At 44.1% G+C, this 24,686-nt stretch overlaps 1 protein-coding gene across 2 annotated transcripts in view; it reads right to left on the minus strand.

The window, feature by feature from the left end:
• Positions 1–24,686, minus strand: part of AFF4 (AF4/FMR2 family member 4) — a 77,450-nt gene that overhangs the window by 13,604 nt on the left and 39,160 nt on the right. The window contains exons 6-21 of one of the 2 annotated variants that reach the window (XM_029583256.1): positions 23,569–23,655; positions 20,127–20,163; positions 18,489–18,537; positions 14,785–14,805; positions 13,595–13,649; positions 12,385–12,422; positions 10,670–10,832; positions 8,695–9,618; positions 6,568–6,656; positions 5,458–5,686; positions 4,477–4,574; positions 3,932–3,995; positions 3,582–3,718; positions 3,354–3,425; positions 2,133–2,226; positions 1,373–1,416 (exon numbers count right to left, since the gene is read on the minus strand). In XM_029583256.1, the coding sequence (XP_029439116.1) occupies positions 1,373–1,416; positions 2,133–2,226; positions 3,354–3,425; positions 3,582–3,718; positions 3,932–3,995; positions 4,477–4,574; positions 5,458–5,686; positions 6,568–6,656; positions 8,695–9,618; positions 10,670–10,832; positions 12,385–12,422; positions 13,595–13,649; positions 14,785–14,805; positions 18,489–18,537; positions 20,127–20,163; positions 23,569–23,655 (2,201 nt within the window). The remainder of the gene's footprint in view (positions 1–1,372; positions 1,417–2,132; positions 2,227–3,353; positions 3,426–3,581; positions 3,719–3,931; positions 3,996–4,476; positions 4,575–5,457; positions 5,687–6,567; positions 6,657–8,694; positions 9,619–10,669; positions 10,833–12,384; positions 12,423–13,594; positions 13,650–14,784; positions 14,806–18,488; positions 18,538–20,126; positions 20,164–23,568; positions 23,656–24,686) is intronic. The other variant, XM_029583257.1, reaches the window with a different exon arrangement.

The raw sequence follows: 24,686 nt of genomic DNA on the forward strand, positions 1-24,686 counted from the left end.
CTTGATCTTATGAGTCCTCTCTATGACCACACTGCTTGTCTCTTGGGGGCTGGTGTGCCACATATCATTGTTAGCATAGGTGGGCACTGGGCTTGAAAAGGCCGGGATATAAAACACGGTTACTCGATTACCCCTGGATCACTTAAGATTGCCCTAAACTTCAGGCAGTTGATACGGAGCCGTTTTTCTTTGGATGTCCATGTTTCCTGAGAACGATCATTTCTCGGATGAGCCCCCCAAGCATTACTGGAGGTATCTGTAGTGAGAACTTTCTGAAATCCAGGGTTGATGAAAATTAGCAGCCCTTACAAAGTTTTGCTAAAAATCAATCACCACTCTGGGATTTTACTGGAGTTCACTGGATATTGTCACTTTGGCTGACAATGGCTGAAGGTGTTGACGCCACTGGAATTTTCGTTGCCGCTCTATAACTCTGTAACGTGATGGCTCCAAGAGACATCAGACTGCAGGCAGCACAATTTGGTACGTCATGATTTCAGCCTAGAAACTGAACACACAGCAGTCAACACTTTGTGTGTGCAAAAGCAACATTTAAAGCCTCTTTCTGCAGGCATTGAAAAATATAAATGCTATGTTGAATTCACAAAAAGATGTTCAGGATATGAAAGGGTTTTTTGTTTTTTTGGAGAAGTTGGAAAAGAAGAACAAAAAAAAACAGAAGGAAGAAAACATCAAACAAGTTGAAAAATCTTGATTGGTAGAGAAATGGAGAGAGAGAAAGAGCAAAAACGTCTTTTCCTAGCAGCGAAAACAGAGGCTCACAGAGCAAGTGGCTGCGCAGATGTGCATGCATATGAGAGCTTCATTCATCTCAGTGCCTTCAGATGACGTCACCCACTTGTGCGGCTATTATCCTGCTTATCCACAGAGAAACAAAATGACAGACACGTGAGAGCATGTGAACAGCACAATCTGGACACAAAAACCTACACTTTGCCTGGCAAAAGTGCCTGCATGTGTCCCACATAAGGGAGCAGTGGTCGGTATTACTAGACTTTCTCCCCTCCCATTCCCTCGGTCATACCAGGTGAACCTCGCTGGCCTAGATCTGTTAAGGCAGCCTCCCCACAAGACTAGCCCTGTCACAGATGCATGGATTACTGGTAAAAGCAAAACCAGTAAAGGAATTCAGGGAAGCCTGGGAAAGCATAGAGGAGCCTTAATTGTGAAGAAGTGACAGGCAACGGCCTTGCATCATGAAATTTATTGGGCAGAACAGATGGACTTAATGGTCCTTGTTTGCCAACATGTTCTATGTTTTAGTGCCTCCTTCCATCAACAAGGATCATCTACAGGGCAGTATTTATGTTTCATACAATATATTAGAAAATAGAGACAAACCATGTCTTACCTTCCCATACCTGGTGATGATGCTTGAGAATTACTGTATGAGTTCTGTAAGAAAAGGAAAAAAACCCTAATGCGTATCATATTTGGAATGCTTGTGACCACTGTTTCCACTAAGCTGTGCACCCAAACACAGCAAAACAGTGCGCACAACATTACCCTGGCTTGTAACACAAAAAACTGAACTCAGCTTATAAAAATATTGCTCAAAAGAACATTTTTGCACACTTAGCCTTTCAAAAATTAGAGGCAGCACTGCCTGTGACTCGTCCTACGGGTTAGCAGTAATGCCAATAGGGAGGGCCAAGTTTAGTCCTGCATTATATGCCTGAAATCCGGACTGGGGAGGCGGAGCCTGGATTTACATAGAAGGGAGCGAGGGCAGAGTTTACCGATGACAGACATACCCTCTCATCTTATGCTAGTAACAGCAGCACGGGGACAGATCCCAGTCAGGCAGGTAAGACGAGATGGTTGAAAAATTAGAGAGGAAAAGGAAAAAAAAAAAAAGCTATCCCTGAAGAATAAATCCTGTGTAATTAGAGGGGATTAATTCCATATGACATCAGGACAAAACATATACATTCCCTAACTATAGCATGGGATCCATTTGAGATGCTGCATTAGGAATACAAACGTCTTTACAATTCGATGAGCAGCTTACAGAAAAAATGCTAATCACCGGACTTGGAGAACAATTTCTTTATTTAGATTTTTACATTCCGCTTTTCAGCACTTTATTATAGACAGAGTCTGCTCCTTACCTTCAGGTGTTCTGTCAGTGTTTTAGAATATTTCAAGGCGCTTTCTTTCTTCAGTTTGAATAGCCTTAGATGCAGAAGGGACTGGCATCGTAGGCTGGTCAAAGAGAAATGACAGCAATCTTACCAAGAAATCAGAGCTCAAATGCACAGACAGCAACTGCTTGCTGGAAAGTCAACATTTCATAGCAATAACTGAAGGGCCTAGGCACTAAAAGCGTGTGAACATTTACTGTGCATGCTGACCCTCTATTAGTGCAAAGGTCCTGGATGCCAACAAAAATAAGCAATATTCAGCTCACTTGCGGGCATGTAAAATACGAAGGTTTCTGCATATGCTAAACAAATATTTATCATGCTCAAACACTCATTAGCTCAGTACATACTAAGGTCCCCTGAGCAGGGGAGCTAAAAGTAATATGCTGTTTTAGCACGTTCAATTTAGTTTGCATCACGTTATGGTAAAGTGTGCAGATTTAGCGCACTAGCAGTTTACTACGGGTGGAGGCTGTGCGCTTGACCTTCCCCTCCCACCTTATAGAAAGACCATCCTGCAATTTATGAAAAAGTAACATTTTCGGTAGCAGGCTCTTACTGCAAGGGCCCTTTAAGTCAGTATTAACTGAGCACAGGATACACAGGAATCTTTGCACATGCCCATGGCTATCAGAATATGAATAACTTGCATGCATTTCTAATAAAAACTGTAAAGCAAAGCTGAGTGCTTCAGACAGGATGAAGGAGCCAAAAGGCTTGTGCAGCGCTTTAAACCCTACCTGCCTGCATCATCTCAAAGAGCTGCAGTATTATGACTCCAGCCACTCGGGAGCAGAAGTGAGGTCTCCTGCCTCGAATGCAGGAGGGGAGAGAGACTTGATTTACTGCTGGTTTGCACCAGATTAGTTCTGGGGACCGCACTGCTTATTATGAGTATTTAATGCAGCAACATTTCCTTAACTAACTACTAACTGACAAGTATTCATCTGCTTATTCTCTGCATCTTTTTTTTTTTTTTTTTTTTTTTTTAAGGAGCTCAAATACTTTCTTAAAGCAGATAAAATGAGGAGTCTTCAAAAGCTAGAATGCCACATCTTTGCACTGTAACACAAATGCTCTCTTAAAGTTGTGTGGTACCATATCTAGCTATTAACTTATGAATGGCTGAACGTGTAACACACTCGAGAGGAGGCTAGAGAGGACAACCCAATGCCCTACTGCACCTACCAAAGCACCGCCAGTCGCTTATCTGCCAGGGTAGCATCTTGTGCCAAATAATTCTTCAGCTTCATAGTGTACCTGCACAGAAATCAACAACTTAGGGGCAAATACCAGCCGTTTAGTGCCCAATCATGTCTGTGTTTCTGAGATCAATTCTAATCTCCAACTACCCTTCCCCTTTGCACGTGTATCCGTGTGCAGCGTGCTGCCGAGTTCTCGCTTGGCAAAACTTACTTGATCAACTCCACAGTTTCGGAATACATAGGAAACGGGGACTTGGATTCCTGAGCATTTATCTCCAATGCATTCCCGCATTCAATGAAAGAAACCACAGCGTCCAGATAGAAAACGGCCTTCTCAAACCTGTCAGACTGAAGAGCAAAAGGAGGTCACTGAATATCAGAACGCGGCAGGAACATAAAAGATTTTCCAATGCCGGGTCAGACCAATGCCCGTCAAGCCCAGCATCCTGTCTCCGACTGCAGCCAGTTTGGATCACAAGTACCCGGGCAGATCCCCATAAGTCTGGTAAGACAAACAACTTACGAAGACACACACAGCAGCAAACGTCCCAGGGGCCTTACCAAAGCATCTGCATTGTGTTTCAGCTTTTTTGCTTCTTGTAAATAATGATCTGCCGAATAAATTCTGTAATGCACAAGAAAAACATCTCAGGGTTAGACAGAACCAAGGGTCAGAAGCTAAACTGCTCAGTTAATGATTTGGAACCAGGAAAATGGGTTTCTTGCCCCGAGCTGTTTTCAATATCCCTTTACTGACCCTTTTCAAATGTTAGCAATGGAAGATTGAGACAGTTCGGCTGAGCTTTGCTATGGCCTTTAATAAAATATCCTGAGACAGGCTGCTTTTCAATTCTAAGAAGAGAGAGTTCTTAATGGAGAACCCCGGAAACAGGTGGAAAAAGAAACCCAGCTGGAATAAGACGAGTGGGGTTTCCCTCGCAGTTGGTGGGTCACTGTTCAGTATTTCTATCAGTGATTTGGGGGAAGGAATAAACACTTATACTGAATGCTAGCTCTGCAGATGAGACCTCCCTGCAGGATACACTGAAGTGTCCAAACTGAACGGAGAACATACAGGAGGTCAATGCTCAGCTTGCAAGGCTCACCTGTCATCAAAAGTTAGTTTTGGCCTTCGTGACTTTGAGCTATCTGCAGGCGCTGCAGCTGCCGGAGGACAATTTGTTGAATTGGTTGAAGCTTTTTCCTAATAAAAAAAGATTAAGAAAATCCCCTAAAATATGAGAAACTGCAGAAGTATTTCCGTAGACTGAAATAAAACAGAGCCACTTAAAAACAATAAAAATTGCTCCCCCTCCAATGTTACTGCAAGGTTGAAACCTTGATGAATTGGTGCTACTACTTACAGGTTTCCAATTTTGTGCTAAATCTTTCTATTACTGTATGTCCAATAAAAGTGCACGGATCTCTCTCTCTTACTGCAGTGCACAGCAGTCATAGGTAGGATCACCTGCACTCGCATACAGAGATGCTTTTTAGCCCTCCCTTCCCACCAGGGCAAGACACCAATTCCCCTCTAGAGCTCCTAGATACGCAAAGCCACAGCATATCGGCAATTCAGAGGACAAATAACCATTTTCTTTTCCCACGAGAGGGCAAATTTGAGAGCTCGCTGAGGACACGCAAGTCCTGTTCCTGAACCCTGCAGCAAACAGCATCTCATTTTCAGCAACGCCATAACTGGTTTAATCTGGGGGAAGGCATCGGTTTTTAGTTCAGCGGTTCCAAGTGACGAGGAAAGGACTTGGCAGCTGGGCGGGGGACACTCAACCGGAGCCAAAAGGCGTCTCAGTTTCCGTAACCAGCGCGTGCAGCCGCGGGCGGCTTCCAGATGCCCGGGACACACCAAGGATGAGGCGGCTGCACGTTCTGCATGGCCTCGTCACCGTGGACAGCGAGAGCGCTTTCTGGCTCCCGGAAGCAATGGCTTTGGAGCGAAAGAACAGGGAGAGCCTTCTCAGCTGCTGTGCGGGCGTCACCGCAAAAGTTCCCGAGAACCGGGAACACGAGCGCCGCGTCTCGCAGGGGGGCAGCCAAACCTTGTAAATGCAGCGCAGCCAGAGCCTCACCTTGCTTTCCTTCACATTATTGGAGGTTTTCCCGTCCGTTTTTCTTTGCTTGGAAGAGGAGCTACTTTTGCCGCTGCTCTCCTTGTTACTGCTGGTGCTGGATTTTAGGGAAGACTGGCTGACCGTTCTCTTCCGGGAGGCGTGCTCCGCTTTGGGATCTTTCTGTGGAGCTGGAGGGGTTGGAGAAGGAAGCACGCCTTTCTCTTTCACCACCGGCTGCTTTGAGGACCTGAAGAGAGGGAAGCACATTTGCACATTTTGGTCCAGTAACGTGCACTGTCGCAAACAAGCAAAGGTACTCCTGGCCGTGTTTTCTTCAAGAGCACACATCTTTAATTCATCTTTAATTCATTTTTAAATACACAGATCTATATTACTCTGCCCTGTAATACAATGATATTGTGGATGATGGCAGATAAAGACCAACGGGCCCATCCAGTCTGCCCAGTTGTCTCTCTCTGAATTTCTACCACATTGTGTAGACAAGTAAATAAATTCCCATATGAAAATCAGCTCCTCTTCCAGGTTTTTTAACTCCACCTCTAAAGCCTGTTCCTACCACTGCTCTCTGTGGGGGGTCATTCATCAAATCGCGTTAAGGCCCTGACGCCTGCATCATGAGGTGCGCATGCGCATTTTAAAATTTTTCCCAAATGGGAGGAGTTAAAATGAGGGGTGCTTAGTGTTGCGTGTGATAGTGTAACGCATGTCATCGTTGGGTGGGGTGAAAATGCCATCAAAGTGCATACTTTTTCCTCTCCCGATCTAACCACCACCCTGGAAATGCTTCCTGTCAGAGCAGCTGGGCAAGAATAAGCAGAGTTTTAGCCACTTTGAGGTCACGTATGTGGGCAAAATGCTTTTTACCCATGGCAATCAGTTTGAAAACTGCCTTAGTGTGTGCGCGCAGCATATTCCTGAGGTGAGAGAAGCCGTGCTTAAAAAGAATCATGGGATTTCGCATGGTCTAACATCAGCTGAGGCCGGAGATCTCGTGTCACCCAAACACTAGGGGTGTGCATTCACTGGGCCATTTGTTGAGTTCGTTTGGCTTGCGCATACCCAACAAATGCACATCTCTACCAAACACTAGCACTGTACAGCACTCACTCTCTATTGCTGGACGTCTTGTGGTTGGATGAATTCTTTTCTTCAAGTTTAGGCTTCTTGTTTTCACTGCCTCTGCTTTCCTCCTCATTCTGAACAAAAGGAAGCATAAAACATACAGGAGTCTTATCTATTTCCGCTGAACGGTAATGCATCTGACCCTTCCACAGCCCTCTATGCAAGAAATTAGCAACTATTTGCACCCTATACAAAAGCTGAGTTAAACAGCAAGTCGACTACAAAGGTCTACGCTACTTCAGCATTAAGATACAAAACCACACTTCCTATTTAAGCAATATATGAAAACAAGTTAAATATTTAACTGTTATTGATTAACATGATGCAAAAACAGTGCACACAAAACTCCCAAACGAGAAGGCTGTCTTAACTCCCGCTCGACTTTCTAGGTTTCTAATCACGATCATAAGCTAAAAGAAAGGGAAAAGCTGTTTTCAGTGTCCTACAACATATACCCAAGTTTCTTACCCTGTGGCCGTTTTCGGAAAGTGGTCCAAGCTTTGGTCCCTGAGCCCTCTGGACTATTGCAGCACACTGTACCTATGTCTGTCAGAGAAGCTAACTCATGTGCAGAACGCTACAGCTCGGACTCTGACCGGGCTCCTCAGAAATGAGCAGGGCTCACAGGGATTAAAAGAACTTCACTGGAGAGCACGGTTTAGACTGATGATTACTGTTGTTAGACTGTTAAAGAGTTGTTGGAATATTACACTCCCGGAAGAACAGGTACCTTACAGCTATGCATTCCTGTTACTAATCAGTATAAATGGCACCAAATGAGACCACGAGTCTTTCCCGCAGTAGCAGCTATGGAATGGAATAAACTACCAGTAGGACTACGTGAATAGTCAGATCTAAAAAACGTTTGGAAAACCAGTGAAGAAAAAATTTTTTGAAGAAGCTTTTAATTATTAGTTTTTTTTTTTATTTTGATGTTTCTGTATTTTATCGTTTTTAAAGTATTATCTTGCATGTTTAATATGGTATATTATGGATGTAACTTTGTAATCCACACGGGATACATGTTAGGAAGTGCGGACTAGAAGAAAGTTTTAAATAAACAAATAAGGGCTGTTTTGTATATTATCATAACCTAAAAACGGAATATAGGAAATTGACAAACTTTGACCTTGCTTATAACTTGAGAGTAAGATGACAAGATATGCGTTCTGTTACATGGTCATCCTACAGCATTTGTATTTTGCCATTTCGGGGTTTCCAAGTGATTGCTCACACAATTTAATTAAGCACGAAACAAGTTAAAAAGATTAGGTTTTCAACAATATCCAAGGGATCTACTGAGCCCAGGAATGCTGCTGGATTTCAAAGCAGGGGCAAGTTCAGGCTGCATACAAAATAGGACTCCCGCTCATAAAATCACGCATACTGATCTCGGGCCCTCCGAATGACTGGATAAGAATTATGAGAGCCCATCTAGATCCTGGGGGGGGGGGATCAGGTGCTTTGCACCATCTCTACCAGTGCTGGCTTCAGTTCTGCTGTGGGCAGGTAACCATCCTATTTGCTGCACAGTTAAATCACCACCTTTAGGGCTACGTACAATGGACTATTCCAACATTCAAGGTGGTGCACGGATCTTCCTGGGTGTATGTCGGTGTTTCGGAAAGGAGGAGGTTAAAACAGTCAGTTTGAACATCTTATTCCTCAACTGCTGAACGCATCTGTTTGTCCAGCTTTTAATATTATAAAGTGCGACAATATGATGCATACTTCTAAGTCTAATAATATAGAAGCAAAGGTGTTGGCCCGTCCCATTTCAACAGAAAAGGGACAAGTTGATATTACAGACTGCACCTGCCTCCAGCCTTAATAGGGATGCATCCAGCTACGGAGGTTGAGGGGGTGGGGTTTTTTTTTTTAAACATTTTGCCAAGCTGGCTCACAAACACTTTAATTTTAAACATCCCACGAGGAAGGCGTTTGTACCCGACTGGATTTCTAGGGCTGCCAACAACTGGCACGGAAGTTGGTCTTTAAAGAAGGGCTACATCGGCCTCTGAACATCAAGTTCATGCGGAATGAGAGAGGAAGAAAGCCCTGCCGGATCCCCAGCTTAGCCACTGCTTTCTACGTACAGAGCTCAACACCCACCTTGTGCTTTCTCTTGCCTTTGCTTGCACTTTTCTCAGAAATCTGCTTCTGAGCGTCCTTTGCGTGCTTCTCCGGCACGCTCTTCTTCTCGGCCTTGGGCTGCTCTGCCTCCTTGTAGGGCTTGCCGGGTATTTTGCTTAAGAGGCTCAGGTCGATCTTCACAATCAGCGGGTACCTGTCTTCAGGCTCACTGAGGGGTGAAAGCAGCTCCTTCTCTTCCATAGGAGAGAACAATCTCTGTCGAAAAAGGCTGTCCTCCTCCTCCGCGGAGGTTTTCACAGGAGTCCTATTGCTCTCAGAATACTTGGGGGTTAAGGTCATGGCCAAAGGGGGCGAGTTCTCGTTTTCGTCGGATTCAGAGGACGAGGTATCTGTTTCCACAAACTCCCGGGATTTCTGAGAAGGCTTCCCCGAAGACTTGCTTTTCTTCTTCTCCGCTGTGGGCCGGGGCGAGGATTTCGGCTCTCTCTTTATGTTGGGTTTGCGGGAGCCCTTGGTGGCTGCTTTGTGCCTATTGGAAGGGATGCTGCTCGTCATTTCCACCGTGGTTTCGCTCTCTATTTTGAGCCCCCCTCGGGGCTCTTCCACGGTGGCCTTTTCCGCCTTTTTGGGCTGCTTTTTCCCCACCGTCCTCCTCTGCGCGGCGCTCTCGCTCTGCGCGGGGGACTTCTGCCTGCTGCGGCCGCCGCCCTCCGATCCTTTCTGCGCGGCTTTGGAATCCCGGCCTGACGCGGAGGAGCTGGAATCCTTGGGGCCACTCTGCTCCGCATACCCACTCCTGGGGCCCTGCTCCTGGTTCTCTTTTTTGTAGCCTTGGGATGATGGGATAGTGCTGTCCACGGAAGAGGCTGGAGATACTTTATGTGGATTCACTTTGTTCAACCAGTTGTCCAGTTGCCATTTGTTTGTTGGTGGTGGTTCAGGCTGAAAACATTCATTCAAATTGATTAATATAAAGATTTGCTTTTAACATTTCATTTTTGATTGGGTGAAAATACATAGCCTGATAATATAACATCAGTAATCTTTACAGAAAACTGAAAATCAAAGCATAGCATATCATACTGCATTGGAAAATTAAATGAATTTAGAACATTTTCTTTCAAAGATGAGAGACGCAATACAAGACCACCTGAGAATTATCAGCAGCAAAAGTCTAGAACATGGGACAGGAAGATCAGAGATAATGGACTGTGACTCTAAGGGACCACAGCAGAAGAGTATCAGCCATGTAAAAGGATTTGCTGCACTTAGTAGTATCACCAAACTGATAGGGGATTCAGAAAGTATTCACAGCCATTTTTGTCTTACTACAGTCATGGTTCCTTGACTTCTTATACATCTACTGGAGCAGCAGAAGAGAGATCTCTACACTCATCATTCAAAAAATTATTATTAAGGATTATATCTGTTGGATTATAAAAGTTATAGTTAATAACTGAATAATTTTAGCTTGTAAATTTATATTACAGAGAACTAGGGAAAGCAAGACTGGAATCTGCTTTTCAGAAAAGGATCCCAAAAAATTTATTTATTTTTATTTAAGGTATTTATATACCGAGAAACATTGGGAACATCTTCTCAGTTTACAGAAAAAACATAATGCAGCAACAGGCTTTACATTGAACATGGAACACAGAGTGATCAATCTAGGGGGGTATCCAAAAACCAGAAGAGAAACGTTGAAGATGTCTACTTGGTTTACAGAAAAACGTAATGCAGTAACAGGCTTTACAATTAACAAGTAGCACAGGGTGATAATTCTAAAGGGTGATCAGAAAGAACATCAAAGGGAAAATAATCATCAAATACAAGAAACAAGCATAGTACCAGTACCTTAAAGTTTGCCCCTGACAATAACAGACCTGCTAAATATGAGCGCTTCGAAGGAAAGAACTAGAAGTCAAAGAGCACTCACAGACAAGCATCAGAGGGAGCCTGGAAGGGACTGTGGGACTTCAGAGCAAACTCTTACCTCAGGTGATGCACTACGGGATGGCTCATTAACCTCGCTGTCACTGGAACTACTTTCACTCTCGGAGTCCGATCCCGAACTGCTTTCTGACCCACTGTGGCTGCTAGAGTCATCCCTGGAATTATCTGCACCTTCACTATTGTGCTGCGAAGGTGCAGAGTTACTTTAAAAAAAACACAAAAAACACCAACAATCACCCGTGGACCAGTACAAACCGATACATCTCAAGTCTCCCAGTTTATTTGCAGGGAGACAGATCTTGGACAAAGGGAAGGCCCTATGACAAAAGACAATATAGTCACGTCCCAGTCTTCAGCATGCTCATACACGACCCTGATCTTCAGCCCTGGCTGCTAATGCATGCCCACATCTGCGCACACCACTGGGGACAGGGCAGCAAGACTGTCTGATGGCTTGTACAGGATTAACAGCTGTGTTTGGCGGTCCCCAGGGGAGTTTCCCCCAGGTCCAACTAAGTGAATGATATCAGAATGACCTCAAGCCCATAGGTACTTTGCTTGCTCCCCCTCCCCTTATGGTCTCTCAAGTTAGCAATACAAACCTGTCCTGTATACAGAGTTTCTGATAGGCTCAAACATAGCTCTGATTAATAAACTACATTAAGAATCCACACAATCAGAAACGTAAGGGTACTGATAAGTCGGAAGGGCTTCCTTGGAAGACAATAGTGTAAGTGCATGCTGTTCCTTTTATATAGTGATCGTTCACCTGCTGACAGTAGTAAATACACAATCCATCTAATGGTGAAAGTGTGGTGAGTTTTAAAGCACTGCTGCACCCTTTTGTTGGTAAATTGTTTACCAGGTAGAGGCAGGAAGTTTACAGAGGCCACATTATGGTGCCTCTCCTGCTCTAGAACTGGTTTTCAATCACCGATCCACGAGCCGGCACCAGACCACAGAACAGTGGTCATTGCAGGAGGAAGGCCAGCAGAGTCATTTTTCCTAACCCCCCCTCGGGAGATGAACAGCTACATCCGAATGTAAATGAGCTGCAGTGAGACCGGGTCAATGTCTTCCCCACTCTCAGACCCCAGGAGGAGAGAGGGGGCCACAGCGGGGCCGGAGACTGGAGCAGATGCTAACTTGGTTTCATGCCGGCTGCAATTACTCCCCCTCCCAGATATCGGGCCTTGGGACCAGCCCCAACTGAAAAATGAGGGTCATGGGGTGGAAGGATTAACTGTACAAGTGTTGCTGACTAGCAGGGAAGAGGGAAGGAGATTGAGGGATTTTTTTTTTTTTTAAAGACCAATTGGTGGGGGAAGAGTTTTTTTTTTTTTTTGTTAGTTTGAATAAGAGCACCATTTGTTTTGTTTTTTTAGAAAACAATATTTCTTGAGCTGGCTAGTTGCCTTCTTAAAATGACACAGAGCAGCTGCAAGACTGACCCATAAGGTTAAACACCGGGTGGCGGAAGGCATATGTCCTCTCTCCTACTCTTCAGTTTTCTGGGGCATCCCCCCGCACTGCAGCCAGTCCATGCAATGTAGGGAAGGGAGTTAGCCAGTCCCTGGCATGCAAAAGGTTCAGAAACCCTGCTCTAGAAGCCCTCGCGTGGGTGTCCGGGTGCCAGTCAGAAGGTCAGAGGCCCGCCTATGTCTGCCCACAACTGATTCAAAGCAACATCCACTGCTTTGAAGACTGCACACAGCCATTAACACTTTACAATAAGCAGCCAGCACCAATTCCTACCTTCCAGGGGTATTCCTGGGCACTGTTTTATCACAATCCTGCAAGAAAAAGATGAAAACACATGAATACATATTCCATTTCATGTGTGTGTCATGTTGCCCTGGTCATAGCTTACATAATCTCAGTTGTAAAGAACTGAATATTAACTCAAATCTTTCCTAACTACTAAACAGGAAGGGGGGGGGGGGGGGATGGGGAGCAATTCCATAAGGTTAAAAAAAAACAAACAAACAAACACACAACCTAAAATAAAATTACCGCCCACCCTATTCTAGGCTCCTATATAAATCAGAAATGGGGTCCTTCCAGAAGCTGGCTACTTTACAGAAAACATAACATGACACGATCCTGTCTCTGTTCAAACGTGTCCTGTTATACCTTTCCAATGCTACTGTCTCATTGTAGAGTGCCAAGATGGTTCCTAAGTTCTTGGGCCATTTTCAGCCCAACCCTATTTTTTATTCTATTCTGGCTTTTTTTCTATTGGAAGATTAAGACCACCAACCCCAAATGACAGGAATAGGATAGAATGGAAGAAGTCCTGGCGTCGAGAACCATCTGGACATCCTATACGACAGGTGGCCAAGCAGCTCTTTAAAGTCTGCCGCGGCAGTACCCGGTATTGTTAACACTAAGGTCCATGTGACCTTCCTCAAACAGCCACGCACAAGCCACAGAGAGAGCAAGAGCAGCAGCAGAGCCGTGACGGCACAGCACGTATGTTGGAAACTCGCGAGTCGGCATTTCCTGGATGCTGATGCTGTGATGCACGAGGAAGTGCCAAGCCTGTCAGTTTTCAACATGCTCGCAGGGCCGGCAGGAAAAAAGGGAGCGGTAGAGGCGTGGCTCCTGCTGAGCACAGGGAAGGTGAACCAACCAGCACAAGTGCTGGGAGGGGTAGCGGGGATGCCGGGGGGCTGATAGAGACACGATGGCTGAATTGTGGGAGAGAGAGAGAGAGAGAGAGGGGATGGGCCAGAGACACAAACTGATAGAGACACGATGGCTGAATTGTGGGAATAAGGAGATGGATAAGGGAACTGCCTTTTTTTTTTTTGCTTGGGGGGGGGGGGGGGGGGGGGGGGGAGGATGAAGCAGGACACCTCCCTCCTCTGATCTTCCAAGGCGGGGCTCTCTCTGCTCCAGTGCATTGTTTCATGGTTTTTAGTGTCCCAAATATTGTGCGAGAGTGAACAGCTGAAGCACATACCTGCTCCCCATCGCTATCTTCACTGCTGCTTAGTTTTAAGTCATCTTTCAGCGTACTGTGTGGGAGGGAAAGCACAGGTAACATTTTTCAGGCACTCTGTAGCAAACACTAAACAGACATTGCTTTTTTTTTTTTTTTTTTTAAAGAAAATCAACTGGGTAGACGATCTCTTCTGGCAGATTAAGAAGTTGTTTTTTTTTTTGTTTTTTTTTTAAAGTTGCCAACTTTCAGGACTCAGGCTATCTACCCAATTCTCTCTTAAATTTCTTGTACCATTTTATTTTAGCAGTGCTAACAAGGCACGTGAAAGGAAACAGCATCCGTTCACTTTAGTTTATTTCAAGGAATCACAGTTACAGCTATGCTTAATTAAACTGGCTGCAGCCTTCCTGTAAAGTCAGACATTTTATATTGTAATATGAATGCTTTGTTCAATAAAAAAAAAAAAGATTTAAACAAAAAGTCACCCAAAGACAGTCACTTGGCAACCAAATTATATCAAGTGATTTTGGAAAGTCTTCTGGCCCGTTGCAATAGCTCTGATCTGCCCTCCACAACAGAAGTATCTCAACTTAATTTGTTTCACTAAAACGGAGATGGTTCCCTGGTTTGGCAGCACTCCTTGGACATTACGCATTACATTTAAAAACACACCGTTTACGCTGCTTCAACCGAACAAAACTCTGTAACGTTACTAAATCTTTTTCTTACAAATATTACAATGTTGAGACCACAGATGAGGATAAATATTTCAAATAGGGTTTCTATTTTGGTCCGGGCATGTTCTTTCTGCTCCTTTGGGTTTCCGGCTCAGCTGGAACAAAGGTGGGATCCTGGCGCCATTTGCAACTGCCCAAGGATTATTTTCCCCCTTCCCCAACATATCGAGTCTGGTCATTGCAGCGACGGTCCTGGGCCCAGGGGCTTGCACCAGGGCTCCTTCTGCAATCCTGCACTCACTGAGCTTGTATCTGACCACTAGGTGTCACCCTTGGGCAACGATCATGACTCCCTTCATCTTGCCCCTCTCTCTCTCCTCTCTCTGGTGGGAGGAGCTATGAAGACTGCCCCCACAGCACCCCCGATCCGGGGGAGTGAAATGCCCGACTCAGGAATCGAACCAGAGACCTTTCACCGTACCAGCCCATGCCATCAGCCTTAGTCATAAAAGTATACAAAAAGTAGCTTACTCTGTCTGGTTTGGTTCGCATCTGGAAAAAATAAAGTAAGTGTTAATGCAAGTTAGCTGCATTTTGTACTTTTCTAATAGTGGAGAGTTTGGTATTCAGAAATGGCGATGATATACCTGAGATAAAGAATACCTTTTAATTTCAAAAACCGAATCAGAAAGCCCTTGAGCGTCCTTTAACACATCATGAACTTCTCCAGAATGCAAATATAATAATGATTTCTAACTGGACGTAAGCATGTGTTGTGGTACTTATTAGCTGGCCTGCGGTTATCCCCCAACTCGTGCCTAAACTCAAGCTGGAAGAGCGATGCAACTGCCAGGGCAGTCTGTCCTACCGTTCCTGTTAAAATGCCAGTGAGGAGTCAAGATGGCAGCACGACTCCCCAACAGCTCTGGCTGCTCTTGCTCATTTTTCCTTCCTTATTCTCTTTCCTTTACTACTGCCTTCTCAAAGGAGAGGGAAACCACGTTTACCTGCAATGTCTTCGACTCCTAGGACTCATCGGACCATGGAAGCGTTTGTGGAGAGAGAGGTCTAGGTTCAGAGGAGGGAGTGGCATTCAAGGGCCGCATGAAGTGAGAAAAGAGCTCTTGGCCCAGCGGGAGAAGAGGGGCTTTCCCCTCGCCCCTCCTGACAGACTCTCTGCCTCTGATCCTACGTTTGGGATCCGAGCCTGACGTACTGAGGGAGCGGGAAGCACTGCGGGAACTGCTGCCGTGGTGGAAAGGAGAATCTGCAGCGGTGATTTGCATACGAGCTGGCATTGTCGCCGGATCTCTCTCTCTCTTCCACTTACACAATTTTACCTCTTCTTACTAACCCTCCTATTGTTACACTGGATTCGACGTGGGCAGTTCTCGCTAGACTTGCCTCCTCGCTAGCTGCCACATCGAAAGATATTTCTACCTTAGCAGAGTTCGTTACGATCTTGGCAATAAGGCAAGAGCAAGATTCTAAGAAAGAGAACAATACATTTGCTGCGGTAAATAATGAGATTGATGAATTTAAGACTAATACTTTGATTCAAAGTATTCTGCTCAGAGATGACTTGAACAACTGGAAAAATCAAGCTAGGTGCCCGAATTTTCGATTCTTAAACTTTCCAAGGGTTCCTAAATCTACTCCTATGGAGGTGCTTAAGAAGTATTTTACTGAAGGTCTTGAAATTCCTGTTGATGCAAGTTCCACCTCTAAATAAAGTGCACTGTCTTCCATTTAAAAGAAAGTGCAGATCGTTACGCCGCCTTTCATGGGGGATTATGAGGGTGCATTTAAGAAACTCCCTCAGATCACCTTCAAGGACCGGCAAAGGATTCTCCGTGCGAATGGATCACTACAAGAAGGGATAAAAGGCTAGGGCCTGAGGGATGAGGAAGGCCCAGGGAGAGATGGAAGCTTCGAGATAACGAACTGTAAGTTACAACTGTTTTGTTCAACTGCACAAACTAGCTAAGATGTTTTGTTTATTATTGTTCACCAGTTAAGAAGCTTACAAAGATTTCTGCCAGAGTCCAGCCTGGAGTCCGTTCTCCGGCTAGTCCTGACCGCTCGGCACCACAGCGATACACAAAGTTCTGTGGATGTTTTGGAACGAATGGATGGTGAAGAGTCAAATAGGGCAACATTACTTGCTTCCTTTCTGTTTAAAGAGGACATTGATCTGTTTCTTCGTATCTATTTTCAAAAAAACCTTAGTAGAATTCGTGGGTCAGCATATTTGTGTGTTCCCTGATGCAACCAGATTGACTCAAGAAAAAAAAAAGAATGATTTCTAGCTTTTTCGCCAAGATGTTGTTGCTTTTGATGCTTTGTTCCTTCGCCACCTATGTAAACGCTCAGGTTAATACTATCTTTTCTGAGCTGGAAAACTTGAAGCCTTTATAGATTTGAAGAAGTTATCCTGTCCATCTGCAATAAGAGATGGTAATGGGACTCTCAGCCAGTCCTGCTTCCATGTAGTTTTCCAGGCTTCTGCTAATGTCTTACGTCTTCATTTACATTCGCTAATGTGTTCTCCCGATATCTGATTTCCTAGAATCTCCTCCCTCTCCCCCTTGGGATTGTGGGGTACAGTTTGTGATTTATTATTTGATATTTCTCTGTTGTAGTTTAAGTGTTGGATATTTCTTAGAAATCCTAGCATTTCCGTTAAGAATTTCTTGTGAGGTATGTTACATTCTAATACATAAAAAGTTAGGAAAAAAACGCGCCAGTGGGTCAAGGTTTCGCTCTTCTTCCGCATGCCTGAGGCCACCAATCTGACATTTCAGAAGCACCACACTGGTGATCCCAGGCATGAGAGCAAAAAGCCTAGGAGCTTGCTACCCATTTCCTCAGTTCCTAGCTAATCTACCATTTTAGAATCAGCTGCCCTGGCATTTCTTTCCCCTTCCTCTAGTAAACGCTTTCCTTTTATTCATGACAGATTTGAATTCGGCTGCACGTGGAAAGCACGGTTCGTACGTCAGCCAGACGCACTTGGTTAAAAAAAATATACAGGACTGGCCCGACAGCTCAGCAGCAGTGCTGTGTGCTGCCATGAAGAGGAGCTGGGTTCAATTCCTGGGTCAGATCTTCTATTCCCACGGGTCAGCCGGGGCCGAGGAGGCTGCAGGCCCTGGTGGCAAAGGAGCCCCAGCCTTTGCTCAACAGCAACACCTGCTGGCCAGATTTAGGTTGCATGTCTACTGGGGTCCAAAGGGAGCCATGGTCTATAGCCCCAGGCTATAGGGGGAACCCCATCCCGGTAGTTATACATCAAGACTCACAGAGGTGATTTCTGATCACGATGGAAGCCTAAAAGAGCAGGAAGAAACTACCAGGCTAAACACAAACATTCTAGGAAATAAAATGAAAAGAACAAAAACACAAGCCAATATTTATTCTGTCCTTAGTTATCTCAAGATCCGGCTGCCCATTTTGTAAGTGCCACCGTTACCACTAGGCACAGAAAAGCCAGATTTGCTTGAAACATGGGAGATCATGTTCTACTAATCCTTAAAGATCCAGGGAAATAAATCACAACGTTAGATGAGAAGTTAACATTCAAATTTAAATTAGAAACTGCTTTTAAACGTGTGCCACACATTCAAACAATATCCTAAAGCATTTCAAAACGCTATCAGTTCAGAAACAGATGCAGCCACCTCCGGAGTAAATCACTTTAACCGCAGGTGTGGGTCCATCTGGATGTCACTGAATGCTTGTGAAGAGGAAAGCGAGGGACAGGAGAGTCTTACCACCCCCGTTAATAGCTGGGCAAACTGACCAGTGAAAGGAGCCATCTTTAAACGCAGCACACATCACAGAACACGATACAAGTATTTCTGCTAGCCTGCAAACTGAAATTTAGAAATGCAATTCTTCATCAACTTTCTTTCACTAGGGACAGTAAAAGTTTCATGAGGGGAAGGAAAACCTGTTGGACAGGAACATGACATTACTAGGGATGTTTTAGACATTGATGTTTGTTATATTGATTCCCATCCAAAACATAAAACACTAAATATTTTTATCGTGTACTAAAGGCTTCCAGTGGGTGCTATAATTAAGCATATGGATTATAAAAATATAAATGCACACTGCAATGAAAGAACTTACACAAATAGAAAAATGAAATGGCAGAAACCCAAAATTAAAATAACCATAGAAAACTAACATTTTTCCCATGCACACCTCCCAGCATTATGAAATACACTTACGATTTGGACTGATGACCATTTGATGTTTTTGACAACGGATTGTGTCTTTCTGAAAAATCAAAGCCAAATGTTGCTTAGGAGGAGAAGGGAACCAAGAAAGGGGAAAAATATCAGGTGCTTTGCAAAAGTGGGCTCTCCTGGAGAGCCGAGAAGCATCCTCGGAGGCGCTGCACACGAGCAGCAGTGCCACGCAGCTCATTAGGCTAAATACACTCAAATTCACAATCGACTTGAGGGCCATCTTCATGCTTTCAATCCAGACAAGGGCTTTCTACACTTAGAAAACAGATCGGCCAAGCAGTCTGGTCAATTTGGGAGTCCCACAAGAATCACACACCACGCTCTGCTGAAGACTTCTGTCTAAATCAAACTCTTCACATTTTTGTTTTGTGCACAAAATAGGCAAAAACCTTTATAAAACATGATTCACTGGCTTCCTCTTACAATACATATATGCAGTAAATTGCAAAAAAAGAACAGATAAAACTTGGGTGAGGCACTGTTACTAATGGTGGTTACCAGCCCATTTGGGGCAAAAGGGAGACCTACAAGTAAGAGGAATATCGTGGGTTAAAAACAGCCCAGCTTTGGCTGCAGAAACCTCTTCACCTGACAGGGGAGGTGCACCCTTAGCCATGTCTCACTCCGACCCGGCCACTTACCATTCAGAAGAACGGAAGTGTTGGCACCTGAATGAGGATCTGGGCAGGTGGCAGAGATCCCCACCACAGGGGAACGAGCACGAATGATAAAAGGGACCCTGGTCCTTACAAACTGCATTAACATTGAATCTATTTTGTCAATCTCAGGGACCAAGCATTTTGGACAGCCTGGGAGTGTTGGAATCTGACCGGTCTTGTTTGTTATATATAATATTTTTGTATGACTGAATGTTTTGTGTGTTTTCTCTCTGGTCCTAGGAGATTACATACATTGTTGCCAGTTTAGAACACCTGTGCTATTTTTGCTATTCTTTATTTAGCAACTTTGTATCTTGTGGCATTCGATTGAGTCCCGTGTTTCCACTGATGTAGGGTGTCCAGACTATTACTGATATAAGCATTAAGTGCATGCCAGTGAGAAGACGTGGTTAGCCTTATTCGTGTTTTTGTGAAGATCATCCTACAGATGCATGGGATGCATTACTGTAACTTTGTTTCTCCATGTTCTAACAAATAACATTTTTTTTAGAAAGACGTTTCTCTCTTTTATCATTAGTGCTGGTTTCCGTATGGTGGGGATCTTTTTGGTGTCATTTTTGAGCACTTCAGTTTGCATTTTGTTAGATCCCTGGAGACACATACACACACATTTATACCCAATGCACCCACTTCCCTATTCCTACCTGTCTAGGCCCACTTCTTATCTACCGTATTTACTTACTATCTACCTCACCTCTGTATGGATCTATTACTTATGGGCTCAGTCCACCTTTAGGAAACGGCAGAATATCAATGCTTATAAATAAAGAAAACAACTACATTTGTATCCCCATCACTGACAGGGGCATGAAGGAATCTGTTCAAAGTATATATAGAAGCATCAGGAAATATCTGTCCAGCCTTCATACCCAAACTGGGCTGTAATTCTTCCGTGAAAAATGTCAGTTAAAACAAAGAACTTCCTGCAGGCACTTACTTTGTTCTCCACTGCCAAAATTAGATTGCTGTGAATCCTACAACAGAGAAAAGATTAGGAAGAAGTTATAGTATACGAGGAGGACACTACTTGTTTGTATTCCCACACTGGTTTATATACATCCAATTATAAATAAATAAATACCACAGCACATGTCAGCAAGCAAATTAGCGCTCCATACACAGTTTTGGAACCAAGTTTAAAGTAGCTTGGATCCTAATGCAATCTATGAAAATATATACACAGTTTCACTGGCACCAAAAAAAAACTTAATAGAAAAAAATGTATCTCCTTTAATACAAGCTGCCTGTATATCTTCAGATTAGACCTGGTGTAAAAAAGACCTCGTACTAGCTGACCCGCCATCTGTAGGTCACGTTCTATTTATAAAATGGAGGTGCTCAGTGCTCTTGCTGACTTCTGAAAGAGGTTCTTTACTGGAGTGCATTGAATTTGCATTAACAATCGGAATAACCATCACTGAGACTCAAAGTTTTACCATACTTCCCCCTCAAAAATGTAACCACAAGAATGAAAACAACTTAAATGAGTTTAAAACCAAGTAGAGCCACCAAAAGTTTTTCCAACTCATCTTTTGCTAGATTAAGAAATCAGATGTACAATTCCTCTGGCTGTGATTTGGGTTTATTGCAACAATTATTTTTGACAGGCTTTCCCCCTTATCTCACTATGATCTGCCTTCCAGAATAATCTAGGGCAGGGGGGGCTCAAACCAGTCCTATGGGGACCCCCCTCAGTCAGTCGGGTTTTCAGGTTATCCCTAAGGAAGGTGCATGAGATTTATTTGCAGGCATTACCTCATGTGAATGCAAACATTTCCCTGTATGTCTCCAGGGACTCTCTTATAGGGTACCTTACATACAAATAGCTCTTTAAAAAAAAAAAAAAGCTTTATAGTCACTTCCCGTGCACGACTATCATGCATCTGCTTATTCAAGGCAGTCATAAAAATGGCTTGAACATCTGAGGCACCTAAATTAAGCCTGTGGGTCTTTCCTCAGAGGGTTCTAGAGTTGCAGCATCTCTCCAAAACGTGATCAAGTATTACTAAGACTTTCTGCTTGGTACCTGGTTACCGCTAATGTCTTCAGTTCACATTTCCCTGAGATTCAGGCATTAGAATGGAGCAGCTAGGAAGCAAAGCAGCTCTTTAGAAACACAAAAAATGGTGCTGGTGGTAATGCCTGAAATTGGCCAGTATGAAAAGATGTCCTCAGGCGGGTACAGAACGATTGTAAACCAGGCAGGAACGCGAAGCCAGCAACAGAAGGAAACATCGTGCCAAGAAACTGGAGCAAACTGCTTAATGCAAGGTAGGAGTAGTACAAAATATCAAAAGGAGAATGTGGGGTACACAGAGGAAAGCTAGAGCCTCAGCAGGCTAGGATCCTGCTCTGTCCCCTGTCTGACAGGACCTGTGCGGCTCCCAAAAGCTCGCGTTCTGCAGATAAGGAAGTCGTCCAACTAACTCGACAATGGAGAGAAATGCAGCTTTTGAACCTGGCACAGGGCACTTGGGTAAATACCATCGCGGTATCTTCTCGGGCACACAAACATGGTTTGAATTTTATGCCCTCTGGCCCCTACGAGAAATGCAGTAAAACTCTTACAATAAAAATTGAGTAGTAATAATGAACGTGCAGGTGGCAGAGGAGCTGATGGCAAATTAAATACCAGACAGCACAAAAGTTGTGACCAGGCTAATGTAAAACTGCTCGAGACACAAAGAGGTACAAAAAAAAAATAAATTAAAATTACAGACATGATTAGCTTGCTGAAACTCAGAACTGGGGGGAAAAAAAAGGGGTTAAATACAGGAAAATGCTGTCCTAATGCAGAGATATTTTAGGGCCACCACACTATGCGAAGCTGCCAAACTACCAAGACAGGCAATTATTGTGCTTTGATTTATTACTCCAAAGCAGCACCTTTGGATGCAAGCCCAACAACTACAGGGAAGGGAGGCTAAACACTGAAGCTTAAATCTGCTGAAGCAGCAGAAGAGACCTTTTTTTTTTTAAAAGTTTAATTTGCAAGCTGAAGCTCAATAAAATGTTAACATTGCTTCCACCATCTCTTTTACAATGGTACAACACCCTTCAAATATGACATCTTTTATAAGCTGTGTACAGCTAAAGTGGCCTTCGTCAAGGCTCTACTGTAACACGACAGAGTATAAAAATCACATTAAAAGTGAACACAAGAGGAAACCAAGCACCAGCCTGGCCACTCAGTGTGCGACCTGCATGCAATTCCCAAGCCAAGCCATCTGCCTCCCAGGCTGGCAGGAGAGGCAGTGTGCAGGAGGGTCCTAGCCCTTACCCTCGCAAGTGGCCAGATTTAGGGTCCACGACTGCAGGCTGGTTCCAAAAGAAGCCCTACGACAACTCCGGTCCTCAAGTGCCTCAAGCCAGGCCTGGTTTTCAGGATATCCCAGCATGATTATGCAGAAGGCATATTTGCATGCACTGGCTGCACTGTATGCAAATACACCTCATGCATACTCACTGTGGACATCCTGAAAAGTGGGCCTGAGTGTGCCACTCAAGGATCAGAGTTGCCCAACTCCTCAAGCCCAGGAGCACTGCTGTAATGACTGGGGGCTCTATACGTTTGGGGGGGGGGGGGGGGGGGAAGAGATGGGTTGGGAAAGGATATAAATATCCCTGGAGAGTTACCAATGAAGGGATCATAGCATTCTGACAGAGCTGGAAACTGCCAGGTACGAAAAAAAGGAAATTAAAACAACAAAACTATAATGAAAAGTAAATGCAAGGACCCGGAAGTGAGTCAAGACAACACAGGCTGGAGTAATATGGGAAAGCGTTTTATACCCACATAAGTAAATCTACAATAATAATATATTTTTGGGGAATAAAAGTAGTTATTCATTTAAACAGGGAAAAAAGATATTAGAAATCCATAAGGATATTTTATACTGACAGCCTTGGTCACACTGCCTCATTTTCACAGTCAGCAGATCATCAGTGGGCTACATTCAATTACCTTTTTTTTTTTTTATTCCAGTTCCCTTCTTCTCTGGCATTTTTAAGTAAAGTAAAAAGGCCACACTAAGAACCATGAAAAACAAAGGGATCCTCAAAACTCAGACCATAACACGTTTCTTTAACGCCAAATCCTATTTCTGAAATTACGAAGGAAAAGGTAGCAATTCCAACCACACCCTTTGTATTGAGAGGCCGGAAACATCTTAGAGCTATGGTGAAAGGCTTGCTTCAGATGTACAGTGCTAGACGTTATTTATTAAACATTTCTATGATGAGCAGAACAAGAGGACTTATAAACTGCACTAAAGCAAAAATAATCTACATCAGCCCCAAACCCATTCCACTCTTGTTTAACGAAACCCAGTCTCCACGCACAGGGACCACGGGGGAGGCTGCGTTTTCCCCCCACTCACCTTGGTGGGGAATGGAAATTTTGAAGGCTCTGTTTTGCAGGGCGTGTGAATAGCAGTCAAAGGTGGAGGCCATGAATGGGTCATCTCCTGGAACAGCAATACAATAAAGTTACAAACCACCCAAAAAAAATTGGTTTTAACTCAAATATCCTTGCCCAACCCCAGCGTCACAAATGAGTTTTAATACTGGAGGTACCACCTGGATTCCTCTAAGTATCAACCTGACTAGTTTGTGTTTTTTTGCTCTCTCTTTTAGTCTTATTCCCAGATCTCTCCCTTTTTTGTTCAGATATATTTTATATTTTGATAAGAGTGGGGCTGGGGGACAGCTTGAAAGGAGGAAGCTAAAACCGGCCTCTCCTCCCCAGAGAGTTGGCCCCTATCGTGCTTGCTGTATTCACGAGCGTGTGATGCCTGCAAGGACTCTGCAAAACAATCAGCACACTACTGCCCCAATTCTTTTACATTAAAATAATGGTGGTGATCAACTAAGAGGAGCCTTCACAATTCTTAAACACGAATATCAAGCCAGAACGGAAAAAGGCATCTGAATTTGTTTTAGCTGCCAAATGAGGTATCTTAAAAAAAAAAAAAAAAAAAAAAAAGAAGGCTTTCCAAGCACTGCAGTGCTGAAGAGCCACTGAGAGGAACAGCATGCCTCCTTCATATGTGGTTTATACCCAATTACTGAAATACTACAGTGGGAAGGAATGTCCGTATAGTGGGGTGCCGGTAATTAGAAAGAGAGGTGCAACTTTCAGGCCAAAATTCAAAGAAAGCCTAGCACCTGACCTTAGTTGCCTTAATGTTAGGAGAACTTTCAGTGTTAGGAGCCTAAATTTAATAAATGAAAATCAGCTCTAGGCGCCTAACTTACTTCCCCCCAACCTAAACTTATGCCCTCAGTTCTCCAAGATGCACACGCTGGCTCACAGGGCCCACACTGACCCGGCACTAATGCTGCTGCTGTTTGAGGTGCCTATGACCCCTGCCGAAGGCTGTATGACCCTCCCAGTTTGGGAATCCTTTTAACCCCTCCGTCTCGGACATTTGTGCATAAGCTCTCAATGCTAAACCCTGCCTATGAACGCAGCCGCCAATGAATTCAACTTGGGGAA

This window comes from Rhinatrema bivittatum, chromosome 18, assembly GCF_901001135.1.
Source record: "Rhinatrema bivittatum chromosome 18, aRhiBiv1.1, whole genome shotgun sequence".
Classification (NCBI taxonomy): domain Eukaryota; kingdom Metazoa; phylum Chordata; class Amphibia; order Gymnophiona; family Rhinatrematidae; genus Rhinatrema; species Rhinatrema bivittatum.